The sequence below is a fragment of the Vanessa atalanta genome, chromosome 6 (genome assembly GCF_905147765.1).
Source record: "Vanessa atalanta chromosome 6, ilVanAtal1.2, whole genome shotgun sequence".
Classification (NCBI taxonomy): Eukaryota; Metazoa; Arthropoda; class Insecta; order Lepidoptera; family Nymphalidae; genus Vanessa; species Vanessa atalanta.
In genome coordinates, this window is record NC_061876.1 from 9031917 (window position 1) to 9047373 (window position 15457).

Sequence of the window (15457 nt, forward strand, 5' to 3'; positions counted from 1 at the left end):
TTATGTATGTATATTTTGCATTATAATTAGGACTAATCACTGCTGGGCTTTTAAGTAAAAATCTACAAGTTCGATAGTAATCTGACGGCAATCAGTATTCGAACAACCACCTAATTTCCTATGTACGTACACTATATAAATTTAATGGTTATAATGCACACACGGCACGCAATTCAAAAGTGACGCAACTAACTTGAGGCGAACGCAAAGACGTAAATTATAACTCAACAGGCCCTTCCGGCCGTTAACGATTTCGACTCAAACTTAAATTTGAAGCGTGAAAGAAAATTAATTAATCACAGGTGGTGCACGGCAAGGCACGGCCCGCACCTCGCGCACGCCTATCGATCAAATCCGAATATACTTAATTTACCACATTCGATTCCAAGAAAATTTATATTATTTTTAACAAAATAATTAAGCTCCATTTTAGACTACAAGAAAAACGCACAGTTAAATTATAGACATTACCATTGTTATAAATATTCTATAGTACACGCCATCCGCCTTTAGAAAGTAAGCCCTGGGAACTACGCCATATGTCAAGGTGCCACACGACAAATGATATAAGTGCGGCATTTTCAAAGGCGACGGTTTTTGTGAAAGCGTAGCTGCGTACGAAACCAATAATAGCGAAAGCGAATATCATCAATAAAGGCCATACGTTAGAGCAGCCCGGTTCATTACTGCGCTTGGTGCGTCTCCACATTCCCATTACGGGGGAGTTAGGAGACGCTAGCTGCGATAAATAGCGGCCGAGAAGTCTTGCTTTATTTCTTGTGCACAATTTCATTTACATTAGAGGTGCTGAACTGAGTTTCCTCTAGAGAGTCATATGAAAGTCGCGTACAGATTCATGCAAAACAAGTTACGAGCGCCGGAGCCATATGCCGCAAACCTTAATCTAGTCCGTGGCGGTCTGACAAGGCGCCGCAGCCGCTCCACGCAACCCACTTAATTGCTACTAATTGCTACAGCTTATAATATGTACATACTTGTATCATAAACTCACTCGCGAACAACTATTAATTTCGAACATCATCTTAATATTTATAATCAGTTTCTAAGTATAGAATAAAGTAAATGTTAGATTTAAAAAGGGAATCCAGATGATAACATTAACCGATAAGATTGGATTTGCTTTTATAGCACTCATCCGTAATGTAAACTTGACCAATGAATTTTCATTACCTAATGAAAGCTGAGGGCGTTTGACAGAGAAAAGAGATGCTACATAGCCTGCCGTAGAAACATCCAATTTTGCAAATTGAAGCTGCATTAACGCATACGTAACAGATGCCGACATTCCACAATTATACACTTAAATGCAAATCGCTCTCATAAGTAGTCTTTAATGCTACTTTTTCAGATTCAGTACATCGTTTGCATTTTCATTTCGAATTCATTCTTCAATCGTTTTAATTCTAACATGGAAACACTTTTATAGAGGTTCTGCTCGGCGTCTCCACCTAATATTATACAAATTTCATTATAGCACGTTTCAATTGACTAAACGATGCGGTCGCCATCTCCGCTAGCCATTCACAACCGTTTTATTCTTTTCTAGAACATTCGAGTGGCTCTTAAGCTTGATACGAATTAGTTAAGCAACGAGTCCACGGTAATCGCGTTCGTTTACAATTGCAAACGGCCGCTATCACTGCTGAGTAGTTGCCAATACGCATTTTGTTTGTTTTACTCTCGCTACGACCATTCATATTGAGTTTCAAATGTATATCGTTTGCCAAGTCGTTCAATTACCGTTGATTCTTTGAATTTTATTAATCATTCTAGCATATTCCGCTGGGTAATACGTAACAATGATTACTGAATAACTCGAATGAGAATATAAGTAGGAATGTTTGTCGATTAAATGTTACCGTTCAAAGTATTATAATATTTAACGAACGTGCTAGCTTATAAGAACGTTAAACAAACATTTGTTGAAGAACTACATAACTGATTCGATCGATTTACTAGAAATAGCTGTTGGCGCACATCGCGTTCTACCACGATAAATATTTCAGAAGCATATACGTAGCAGCGCCACACTGCCTCTTAATATTTAATGCCTAACTAACATTTCTATAACGGTAACTGTGCTAAGATAATTTTAAATTCAACACTGTTTCCTGCGACTGCAATTGTAGGCTTTGATATCGCGTTAATATAAATTTCTATTCAATAGGTTTTGTAAGGCGTAGTATGGTAGTATAGTAAAGGTATCGTAAATTACATTCTATAAAACCTCTTCTGGTGAAGGTTTTGTAAAGTCATTAGCCGTTTAAAAATAGTTTTGATTTCATTGCATTTTAGGTTAAGTCTTATAGGACGATTAATAGAGTGAGATTTTTAAGATTAAGAAATATATCTGATGCAAGCCCTTAAAATATTAAAATATTCAAAATATAAAAATTCACAACAAAAAAAGAAAACATAGTATTATTTTGTATGGATTTTCTGAAGAATAATTTTACGATCTGTCGCTCGCGACCATCTTGGAATTTATTTTCGACGTTTCGATATAAAGCGACGCGAAATACACGAGTGGCTGGAGGGCTATCTACGAAACGTTGCAGGTAACGTTACCGCTTATCGGCGACGGGCGATGACTTGATCGTATATCTGATTTGAATTTCGCGCATTATAGCCCATCACACCCCTCTCCTCCCTTTGAGTAAACACTCAAACAATTTAAGTACCTACGCTGAACGGAAAAGCGTCTACCGTCGCTTATCTTGTTCCTTCAAAACAGTTACGTAAATATGGAAAGAGTTTTCAGGGTACGGCAGAGTGGTTCATTATCCGTGACCTGTTGAGCACAATATTTGTGACTCATCTTATTTACGTAACATCGCCCACTCCGAGTAGATTTTTTCAGTTATCAAAATTTTATGAAAGGACTCGAGAGGTCGCGCTTAAAAGAGTCATTTTTCAATGAGGCATTCTAAAAATCCGAGCAAGGCTCTTTGCAATATTAACTTATTATAGAAGTCAGGTTAAGGTTTTAGCATTTTAATATTAAATTATATTAACGATTTTGTACTTACCTACACACTTATTAAATGTTTTTTTTAAATCAATACCCCATCAGAAAAGATTCAATTTTTTTTTCGGGACATGTTTGTGGAGCTCTTACCTAGTCTCCGGTTCCCACACTTCGCCTTCCGTTTGGCGGCAATCAGGGCCAAGCTTGCGACGTTCTGTCAATACGAAGCCGAGAGGTTTTCCTGATAAACTTATCTCACACCCCCCCCCCCCCTTCTTTACCCCCTTTGCGTCTTCGTTTATCTCTCACGTACATAAACGTGTTCTTACAACACCAGCACTATACATCACATGTGTACTACGATGAAATATAAATTATTCTAAATTCAAAATATGTTAGAAGTTTGTACGAAAATATTGCTTCAGATTTTCGTATTATTTATCTTTAAGCACGTAAATTATAATAGTTTATTTTTATTTAAGAACCACCGTAATATTTTACCTTTTTATACAAGTTGTCTATTTGGCCGGCTGCCCGCCGTCCACCAAAAGAATTTCGAAGAAAACAGTGCAAGGAAACAAACGCAAAATCTTATAAAATGCAGTTAACGTCAACATACATGAACTAGCACAGTAAACATATACTGTACTTTCGAAAAGTTGCAATATTTCGTGGTTTCTTACCTTGGCTCCACGCTTCAAAGACACTCGCAAAAGTCGGTACCGTCATTCTAACGTTTAAACTTTCCACATAATAACAACGTTATTACAGTAATAAAAAACTGTCTATGAACGTAACATTAATTTATACAACTGTATATTGATCATTTTACTTTTAAAATAAAGAATTCATACATTCATTCTATAGCAAAATAAAATTAATCATCATAATTCATATCAAAGATTGTTAACGAATAAAGGGAAAGACAGTTTCTATATGTATTCATTAAGTGAAAACGTTAATTAAAACATGTGCCGCATATTTTTCTGAATATATCGATGAAGAAATAAATAACAAGCAACAAAAATTATTTCCGATTGTGTCAAAATATTCTTGACTATTTGCGACACATATTTAACAATAAAACGAAATCACATTTCAACGTCAGTACGTGTTATTCCGTACTGGCATTTAAATTTATTGACTTTTACATACGAATATATTTTACCTCAAAAAAGAAATCGGTCAAAACCAATGGAGTAAAAATTTAATGACTGCTTTTATATTTGCATTAATACGCCTCGAGTCGCAAGTGATCAGTGGAGGTGGCGAAGTATAAAACGCGTTCTTTTCCAGCGAAACAATTAAATTTCGCACACATAGATGGGATTAGGGGCACAATTTGTGGGCAGTAAGGCTCAAGTTCAAGCGGCAGTAAGCTTCAGCCTATAGGATCTTAAGTCCGCTCCGTTAAACCGAGATCCTTGCGTCGATGTCGAATACTATTCGATGGGGTTCGATCAATATACAACCTCGGGGGCGCGTCTACCTAGCGGGGCTAAATACAATTTACCTTTGTTATTTTTCGTGTCATTAAACTGCGTCGCGATTTCGAACGCTTGATCGGAATTGCGAACTCCGATGCGAATTGTTTGTGACCTTTTGTTTCCCACTCCGCTCGCCAGCGACTCGACATCAATTAACATTGAATCCCGAACTGAATTTTCTTCAGAAGTGATTCTATTATTGTAGATAGACACACGTATAATTCTGATTTTAAAATTGAACCAATTGTCGTTCTATATTTTTTTCTTTAACACAAAGATAGAAAATGATCTCGAAATCGAATAATTATTCCGATGTTGAAGTAAAACTTGGATCTCATTTAAACTTTATCAGTTATGGTGATATTTTTCCCCCCTAGTTTGCGTGTTGCTGGACAAATGATGGTGACCACGGCGCTAGCGTAGATCTGGTTCATTTGTAAAGCTTTATCGGCAGTGACAAATTGCGATTCACTACTTTTATGCTGCAAACAATCAAAGAATACCGATTGTGTTATGAAAAGCTTTTAAGCCATTGTTTTATGCGATACACAAATGTACGTTCTAGCGGTAAAGTTGTATTTACATATAAGTTTATTTGTTATTTGTGTTACAATTATAAAACAAAACACTGAACTACACAAACATTGCTTATGAAAAACCTGTGTTGGTACGTACTGCTTGTATAATCTAAGCTTTCAAGTTCAACTTCACATGTTGATTATTCAGCCTTATCTAGGCATAAAACTTGGTAGAAAGACACTCCACATGATGGAGCCTTACTCTCACTTCCCCGCGTTAATGCAAAAGCACGTAGTTCCATGTCGGTGTTGAAAGTTGAGCAAAGTGCACAAAGTGCGCGAACGCCGCGGCAAAGCCTTCATTTGTCGGCTCGTGACGTCCGCGTGACAAATGTGGACGGGACTTTATGTACCGTACCTAGAACGAGAACGCGTCGCGATTATGCACGCCGATGAAAAATGTAACTCCGAGTTTTAGTCTGTCTGCCAAGCGGTTTTAAACGTAACAATTTGTCATGAGATATTCAACGTATATTCGTGAAAATGTACTCGTTTTGGACTTGTAAGTTTTCCTTTTAACAATGACTTATAGTCAAAAGATATAAGATTAATTTATGTGAAACTCATACATTTTTCTTAAAAAACAGAGGATATAACCAAGTGATCTATTTAAACGACGGTAACATAATTTAAGCCTACATACTTTTCTGTGTGGATTTCACTTGGTAGCGAAATTTCTATTGCAAGAGGTTTGGGTTAACGTAGATTGGGTAATTTATACTTGCCTCCAACCTCCCCGCTTGGGTGGGGAAGGAGATACAAGCTGAAGAGAACCATACCGTTCGTTAAAATTGCTTAATGGATCGATTAAACGTAGAGTTTAATTATAAGACACATTAATTTACCTTAGTGGATGTTATTTTATTAGAATAAGTGTTATTTCTTTATTACTTACATACATTAACATAATGTATTTATGAATTAAGCATGACTTTAAAAAAGACAACAATTTATTTCTCGCAAATACTACTTCGTCATTTTTGTAAATTGTAACAATAAATAAATATTTTCTAAACTTTGAGAGTTTGTCATCTCATACAATAAGTATTAAATGGTAAGCTCTTTGACTTAATAAAGTATATTAAAATTCAATTTGTGAGTCGAACCGTGAAGCATAACGGATTGTCGGCTGATTTTGTCACCCCCTTACTTCCATAATTTTGCGACTCACCCAATTTTGTGATGATATTTACTTAGTGCTGTCAAGTACAATAATAGCAATTAATTCTTAAACAATTAATGGCGTTCCACTTATTTCTCGCGGTCGTTAAGCAAACGAGAACACCAATAAACTTAGGAAATAATTAATTTATTATTATAATAATAATTATTTTTCATTTTAATTTTCAACTTTTCTAATTTGTTACAGGTGGAATGCAAAAAAGCACAACCTAAAGAAGTCATGCTACCAGCTAACTTGGCAAAGACGAGAGCCGCCGGACGCGGCGCCTACGGTGAGTTGCTAGGTAGCGCCGTGGCAGCCGGCGGCGTTCGGTACGCTCCTTACCCCATTCATGCGCCGGCGCAGCTGCTGGTGACCGGTGCAGGAGTGGGTGCAGGGTCTACCAGCGCGGCTACCATGTACCGTCGTGCGCTTGCTGCCCTGCGCCCAACCCCGCGCCCCCAACGTCCAACTCTTGCACCCATCACCATACCTCCCCTAGCCTACTCAGTTTCGGAACTCCTCGGAGCTCACGCACTCGACATCCCGACCCTATATTCTCCTCTCACTCACTCAACACTACCGACTCCTTTGCCCCTCTGATCCGCGATTCTCTTCCAACAGCACCCCCATCAACCCTTTTAATTTGTTGTGCTAAATTATTTGTCTTTGTTAATTCAAAAGTTTAGTGGAGTTATAGCGCTGCGCTGGCGAACTGTCCTGTCCATTCCCCGATATCTCTTACATTCCTCTGGTCTATTGTATCCTAGAGGCGTATTATTTAATGTATCTAAGGAAACAGATAATATCCAAAGTGTCTTATTTTAGTAATTGCCATTAGTAAATCAGTTAGATAGCAAATTTTCGAAATGTGTACCAGCATAAATTAGAGAAACTATAGAGACAGTTGTATACAAAGGTTTATATAAAGGTTACATTTTATCAGATAGTAGACGAGAATCATCTGGAACAATTTTACGTAGGGTAATAGAGAGTAATATTTTTCTACCAGGTAGTAGGCGCTTAAAGTCATTTGATTTATAAATAGATAGAAGAAATAGCAATAAGCCTGGTATTTTTCTGATTTTTACGTAGTTTCTAATGTGAAATAATGAATAAGGGCCCTATGGTACTGCTGATTCTTGCCAGTTTGACTACATTTCCATCCATGATAAACAACTAATGCAGCTTAGAAAACAAATTCTAGATACGATGTTTACATGCGGTTAATTCGACGAATTTTTTTTTTTGGAATTAATATTTTCTTATATCATATTTATATTCTTTAGCATTTTACTATAAATAGCTTTGCAACTTGATGTCGGCTTTTCAAAAAATGTTATCATTGGAAGAAAAGAGGTACCTATGAACAGTCGATGTTACTTATGAGTTTTGTGATTTTTAGTAAATATATTTTGTATTTATTTAATTTTTTAAATTATATATTTATTAGATTAGGTAAATTATTCAAAACGACAACTATGTACTTATAGAATATTAGAATTCTTTACTTTAACTGAACTACTTATAATTATATTGTGCATAGCATATTTTATTAAGAAGTATGTATGTTCACTATTAGTTTTATTTAGTTTATTTTGATTTTATTTCTTCTTAGACGATTATATGTGACATATAACCATAAGGTGTTAATAATACACTCGACTATGTACTATCAGACGTAGATCTCGTATTAACTAATAAATAGTATTAATTGTATTAACTTATTAAGTAGGAAAAAAAAGGTAGTATTTAGATTAATAAATATCATTTCTAAAATATTTAAAGACGTCTGTTTGTTTAACATGTTTAGATATAGACTAACAATGTGTAGAATAGATTAACTATTTAAGTCAATATATTATCATCTTGGTGATAGAAAACTAATATACCCCATTAAAGTCATTTAGTAAACTTTTTGGATGGTAGTCGAATATAGAAATTTTGAATAATGTTTAAATTAAAATTTAATATAAGTATTTATTACACATATGTTTGTACAATCCACACGAACATTCTCGCCAAGCAAAATAGTGTCTCACGGTACACTTATGTTTAAAATATTTAATGTTTTGACTAGTACACACAATTATATAAATTATTATGTAAGGATCGATCAATTTATGTAAATGTTTTTACATTTCTAGATTTCATGTGGTCATTGGGTGCTCTTCCTGACGGTAAGTTAACAATTCACATTATATTATTCAAGTCGACCAATTTCTTTTTAATCCGCATCTCCAGATCATTCTTATGTTGGAATGTGTATGACCAATGTACATAATAAAACGTTACCCCAAAGTCCAGTACCTACATTTCGATTATACCAAAACGGATCAGATATAAAACAACTGACTGACTATTTCTTGAAAATAATAGATACGACGATAAACTTAATTAATGGATTATCAAACAGCGTGTCGAGGTGTGCTTCCATCGGCCGTAATGGATCACGTGATCTGACAGATACACTATTTTGATTGGCAATAATATGATATACGATCCGGTGTGGTAATCATATCAGCCTCCGTAGACGGTCCGGCCATCGATCATTTACATTTTTATACCGGACTTCATGTTCACAAAGCCGATATTGCAAACATATTGTTTTTTACGTAACATTTAGATGTAATGTCATATTAGTCCGCAACTTTTCATGTTTCTAGTGTAGCATTAGTTTGTAAATGAATGAGTTTGTTAATGAAATACCATGAAGACGTCTGTTAATTGAATAAGACCATCGTTAGTTCACTGACAGTGCGCTACATTTAACGATGTTTACAAAATATCGTCTGCTGGACAATGTCCAAAGCGATGTCGTACTGAGCTTGTACGGTACACTTTACCTACCTTTTATGTGACGGGTCTATTTTAGAATGGGGCCAATGGGACATGTGTTACGTATCAAAAGTTTATATGGACTTAAAGACCAGTGTAAACTTCAACAATTGTTATGTTTGATTAAAATGACATAAATTAAAAGCAATCTAAATTAATAATTATGACAAGTTTTTAATATATCGGTTATATTTAACGATTAATATGTGTTTATTTGTTGCACAGGTTTCCCCGCAGCGTACGCCGCCTACGCGGCAGGACGTAGCTATTCGGGCTATCCTAGCTTCGGGCTGCCATACCCCGCAGGTAATCCCCTGGCGAGCTTGCACCACCAACTGTCCGGCAATCACTACCACCACCTGGCGACACTCCTGCCATACCACCCACTCGAGCTCAGTGGGGTTTACAATGTACACGCCATGCATCTGTGAAATCGCTCCGACGACAATGCATTCCACAAACTGCTAACGATTCGCAATCGACACTAATCCGCTAACCGCCTAACTCGTCAACCATTTAAGTAACTTTACGGTCCATATGGCTTTTCGTAATCTATATTGTGGTGACCATGTCCTAACTACTATTTCACTAACTTGCGCAAAAGCAACGGCAAAAGTTCGCGTGAACTCGCACTAACAACTTTACTAACAAGTTAACACCTCTAACAATGACTGAGCCATCTAGATAAATCTGCCACGCCGTCAATTACAAAACGTCCAAGTTTTGAGAAATGCTATTTATTGTTTACCTCCAGAATTTGGTCGAGAGAATCCGACCAAATGCGAGCGCCTCGTTCTATGTTTACAAACGATTTTCCCTAACGATTCTCAAATGCTACGCGTCAAGCAAACACTCCAGCGCAAATACCGCGTTAGCTTCGCCCTCCCCCACACCCCTCGCGCAGCGCGCCTGCCGCGTCACCGCCTAATATAACGCTATTGCCTACTCCTCATTAACAGCGAAAGCTTTTAAAGAGATTTAAAGAGATTCAAACAAACGAACTGAAAAGTGACGTCCTTTTTGTGGTAGCTTGTATGTAAATTTCGGACCGACGAAAAAAAACGTTCGCTAATTAAACGAATAAACTGGAGGATTTCAGTTGATCTCTTAGAACGACAAAGTCTTAACATTATTAATTGTTTTATATTATTCAATTATAACGTATTTGAACAATATAATAAGCTGTCCGATCTTCAACGGTCACGTAAACTGTCTAATTGCTATGTGCGGGAGATAAGCGCAGCTGCTCAAATAGACTCGGTCGCTATTTGTTTAACGCCGTATAATTCAGTAATTTTACCTAGAATTGCACCACTAATCCGCCGGATTTGTATAAAATAACGAACATATTAAAAATGTACGTCCAGAAATATTAGTAAATACACACTATGCTCAATTTACTCAGCACATTGGTTTTCCGATAAGTAGTGAGTCCGATTTACTGCATTTTTTATTCGTATTAGTTAAACAAATAGTTTGTTGCTAATTGCTTCTACGCTACTGTTTTACTGCACGCGACGTATGCGTTTTTATCAAAAAGAGTGTTTAATTTTAAGCTTTCGAAAGTAAAACAATGTAAAAAAGGAATGTATCTCGGTATACACAACTTAAATTTTAATTAAACAATTTTTAACACAACTATCATTGAAATCAAAATAATTTAGATTATTACGTATTTACTATTAGATGCCTTAAATAAAATTAACACATTTTGCAACAAAAAAAATATAGCGAACAGAAGTCTTGAAATACGACAGATCTTTTCGCGAATTAATTTTAAATTAACTTTGAAAATCACTTGAAACGGCCAACGTGCTGCTTTCAAATTAAATATAGAAATAAAAATTAATATTAACACCCACTTCACTACACTATAACATAGAACCTTGAATAAACGAAACTAAGAAAATATTTTCTTAAAAATTTTGCCCGCCACGAGAGTGTAGTCGTACAGCTGGGACAGTTTGCACCACGTCGCTGAATAAATCTACAATATTTCTTAGCCTGTGATCCGTTGTAAGCCGGGAACGAAATAAAAACTGATACAGACAACATTCATATACAATTAGATGGCTCGGACGGCCGAGGCTAAGGCATTAAACCTTGCCGGATCAACTATAAATGTAATCTGCATATTTATTGAAAATTTTAGTCTAGACTATTATTATTCATCATGTAGCAAGGATTGCTTGGACTTTGTAGGTGAATCGACCTGTTTATCTTTTTAGATGTAATCTATATAGCGTTTTAAATGTAGCACTATTATACGCATTTATCTTCAATAGTATGCTGTAGAGGTTAGAATTTAAATTTCTCTAGAATTTAAACACGACTGAACACAACTGGTAAATTCTATATCATATTTAAGTTTAATTCGCTTATTATAAAAATTGAATTTTAATACTGCATAATGCATACCGTTTTATGTTCTTAATTGAATTATTACTCAGGTGCACGAAACGATAGATTAATAAAATATCATTATTCCCGTGTCAATTTGGTATTAATGAAATAATTAAAGTTATTTATTGGTGATGTCAATGAGAATTTTTCATCAAAATGACGTAAAATCATTACATCATTCGCTTACCAATTATAATTTTAAAATGTTGTATATATTTTTTTATTAAAATCGTTATCATTAATACGTTAATAATTTAAATATTTCTTTTTTTTATTATTAACAGTCACGGAACCAAAATGTAATAAAAATGCAGTAAATAGTTTAAGTTATATCATAAATTCTAAGTATTCATATACTTAATTTTGAAGAGGTAGCAAATCTTATTATACATATATGTATATTGCCATTAAAACGACCTGATTGTTACTATGTTGTGTTCAGTCAAAACGCAGTTGTATATCTAAGAAACTTCTACTCTATAAGGAGACAGTTAAGACAAGTAGACAATTAGGTAAATAGGAGTTAATTTCAAAAATTACTAAGTTTAGAGGATGAGTAGGAAATTACTTCGACATTAGACATTCATTTGCGTAGTTCGTAATATAGTTAGTTTAGATTTTTTTTTATCATATAAAATATAATCGAGCTTGGAGAAAGTTATTTTATTATCTAATTGAATATTTGCTATAATTGTAATGTACTTATGTAGATATATACCTACTTTGTGTTTCAAAGTTATTTCTCTATTATATTTTATATATTTACAATGCTTAAGCGATAATGTTATTAATAATAATATTTATTCATGTTGTTGTGTAATATTTTTGGATGCAAGTATTTTATGCAACCTCCTTCGTGTTAAAGTTATTATAAACGGTTCAATGTTTTAAACGATACGAAATAATGATAAAATCTCCCCCATAACGAACAGTCGATGAGATTGTTGACGTTTCATGGCAAAGCCGTCGCTTCATCACCACGCCTCGCAATAATTTATTTTATCAAAATTAAGGTTTTTATCAAAATTATTACGTAAAATATATAAGTTAATTCGATCATAAATCGCTACGTGTGCGACCGTCCTTATCGCCATCCTCTAAACTAGTCATAATATATAAAATAAGCTTAAATATTATACGTGTAATGTAATTATATTATATTTAATGTGTGGCTACTGGTTATAAGCGACAACCATTACTAAGTCGTATCGTTGATTTCGTCATTAATATAATAGCTTCACATTAAAAAGTAATATCCGTGGAAAAATGTATTTTGTGATCAGCATTAAACACTTCGGGCATCAGACTGAGTTACCCCAAGCTATTGATCTATTTGCGTGTTTAGATCCACTAATAGCAAGTAAATTATAATTTAGTGAATAACACCGTGGTTTTGAAAATATTTGGTGTTCAATTCGATATATATTATAACATGTAATGACCCCCTTTCCTGCATTTTGGTTGTGCGTGATACAAATCGAGATTACTTTAATACGATACACACAGAAAGTCATCATAATGTGCGTGTCGGAAATCTTAAATCGTCGAATCAAAAACTATCAGTCCCAAGTTTTGCAATAGAGAATAGTTAAGTAAAGGTATCAGTCCGCGTTTATAATTTCCTTATTGGCTTTTTATAATATTTTAAAATTCACATTAATTTAAAGCGTAGATATACCTGGGTTCTGGATAACGTAGTTACATTTTGACATAATTTTTATTTTATTTAAGCGCCGCGGTTCTGTCGGAGCCCTTCCCAGTTCCGTGGCGGGCTTTGTAGCTTTTTTTTATTTTGTTGCCGCAGGTGTAGTGGGAGTTATACCGCCGGAAAGTCGTCTGTTGGTCGGTGTGGAGTATGTAAACCCGGGTGGGCTCGGGCAGGGCTCGTAGGCCGCCGCCACCGCCCGCGCCGCGCCGCCCGCCCGCCACACGCCACAACCTAACCACTCTCTTACCCGGAACAACCGTTAACGGCTCCCGGAATATCTTACGAAAACAAATAAATCTTTTCTCAAGCGAATATCTCTTTGGTATCACGCCCTCCATTCTCCCCCCGAATCGCAGCTAAGGAATGCAATGTCGCAAACACGTACTATAAATTATAACAATGGTTACGCGAATTCGCAGATGCGTACGTGAACAGATCGCCCGACTAGGTTGCCCCTATAGCTCGATATGAAATAATTTTGAAATAAAAGCGGTTTCCATCAGGAAGTTTATCCAAATTTTAGATAAATAATAATTTAGGTATCGTAAATTACTACTTTTCATATTGTAATGTAACCCATGTGTCAAATTTTTAATGTATTCAATGTATTATGTAAGTCACTAGTATTGTTCTTATCACTGTTTTGACATATCGTCTTAATTTTAATCGTAAGGTTATGGTATTGTGAAGCCAATATATTTTAAAATAAAGGAATTTTCCGCTATATAAGCAAAACGTTTATCGTTTACTGTCCGACTGATTGCTTGACAATCGAGGTCGATCATAGCCCGCTTATTTAACATTCGTCCGCTTATCGATTGCGACCGAAATAAACTAAAAGAAATAGTATGTAGCGTGGAGTTGGCTAGCGTGCGGTGAAGTTTGATTATTTCTTATTATGACCGAAGTTTATACCTCGGCGTTCGAATGAATTTTAACGTTGGTTTTCCGTTTTCTGACTCATCCAATGCGGTACATGCAGCGTGGTGTCCGCGGCGCGTCCCCCCACAGCAGACCGGTAAGCACATGCATGTGCGTCATGCGGGGAGGCATTACCATGTAACGGTAGAACAGTCTGTCGCGAGACCGTGGGCTTTTACCCCCGCTGGAGGCTGGCACGTGCGACCGCGGTCCCGCCGATGCATCTGCGACATTCCTCGCATTCCACACGCTCGCCCTCAGAATACAGCACGCGGATCAGACCCACACAACTATTTTGCATAGTTCGATGCTATTCGCCTGCACTCACTTACTAAGAATGTAGATTTGTTCTCGACGAAGAATACAAATCTCACTGAACTAAACTTCTTGAGGATCGTAGTGTATTGCAATAATTATTTGCTGAGGCGGCGAGTGACCGCGTGTCGTGAATGTGCCAACTCCATTCGTAATTTAAGATATTTGACCGTTAACTGTGTTAGTAACTGTTATGTTTAGTGCTTGTTGTTTAGGTCGGAGCGCAGTGCGACCTCGCTCCATGTAAACTCTTTCTCTCTCTCTTTTCATATATATCTATAAATTAGATTCTCTTGTAAATACTAGAAATAGTTTTCGATAGCATCGGCGAGTAATCATCGCCCATAGATAAAGAGTGCTGTGTTTGGATGGGTCAGAATTTTTTATTTTATAGATAATTATAGATTTTATTTCTTGAATGTCAATAGATTATTTACTCACGCATAAATAAATGCGTTAGTCTAGCAAACTTCATCGCCCATATACAATTTTGTAGAATGTCGTCGGTGGAATGTCGACACGACGAAATTTATACCAATTTATTAGCGTTCCAAATATTTTAAATTAATAAAGTATTAATCAAACAAAAAAATAATAATAACTTCTGAAGTGAGCCTCATAACCCTTCTGGAAGTATACGGCTTAAAAATTATATTGAAACCATTGAATAAAACAACATTATTAAGTATATGAACGTGGATGACAGATTTGTCTTATGAGAGTATCATAGTGATATAATACTATTGATATCGACTGAAACGAAAACGATAGTGTTGACCAAATACAAGAGAAACAGCAGTTTGGTGAAAGGAGAGTGCAGTCCACGACAGCAATAGGGCGAGTAATATTTATCTTTGAACTTTGAACTAAAGTTTGATCAGTATCTTACTCTATTGGAGACATAGAATAGTGTAGGCAAAACTGTGCGTAAGCTGAATTTCTGTTGTGAAAATTTTGATAAAACGTGTGGTAGACTTATAGAAGTTAAAAGAATAACGTGTACATTAGTTAAGCTTAGACTTAAAATAATAGATTCTAGTATAGAAAATGAATTAG

The 15457-nt window shown here is 35.7% G+C and overlaps 1 protein-coding gene across 7 annotated transcripts in view; it reads left to right on the forward strand.

Annotated features, from left to right (window-relative positions):
• Positions 1 to 15457, forward strand: part of LOC125064834 (RNA-binding protein Musashi homolog Rbp6) — a 463574-nt gene that overhangs the window by 437646 nt on the left and 10471 nt on the right. For 3 of the 7 annotated variants that reach the window (XM_047672086.1, XM_047672088.1, XM_047672093.1), the window contains 3 exons: positions 6424 to 6508; positions 8364 to 8396; positions 9280 to 9360. In XM_047672086.1, the coding sequence (XP_047528042.1) occupies positions 6424 to 6508; positions 8364 to 8396; positions 9280 to 9360 (199 nt within the window). Of the gene's footprint in view, positions 1 to 6423; positions 6509 to 8363; positions 8397 to 9279; positions 9361 to 13261; positions 13478 to 15457 lie in introns of those variants that run through there. The other 4 variants (XM_047672087.1, XM_047672089.1, XM_047672091.1 and 1 more) reach the window with 3 other exon arrangements.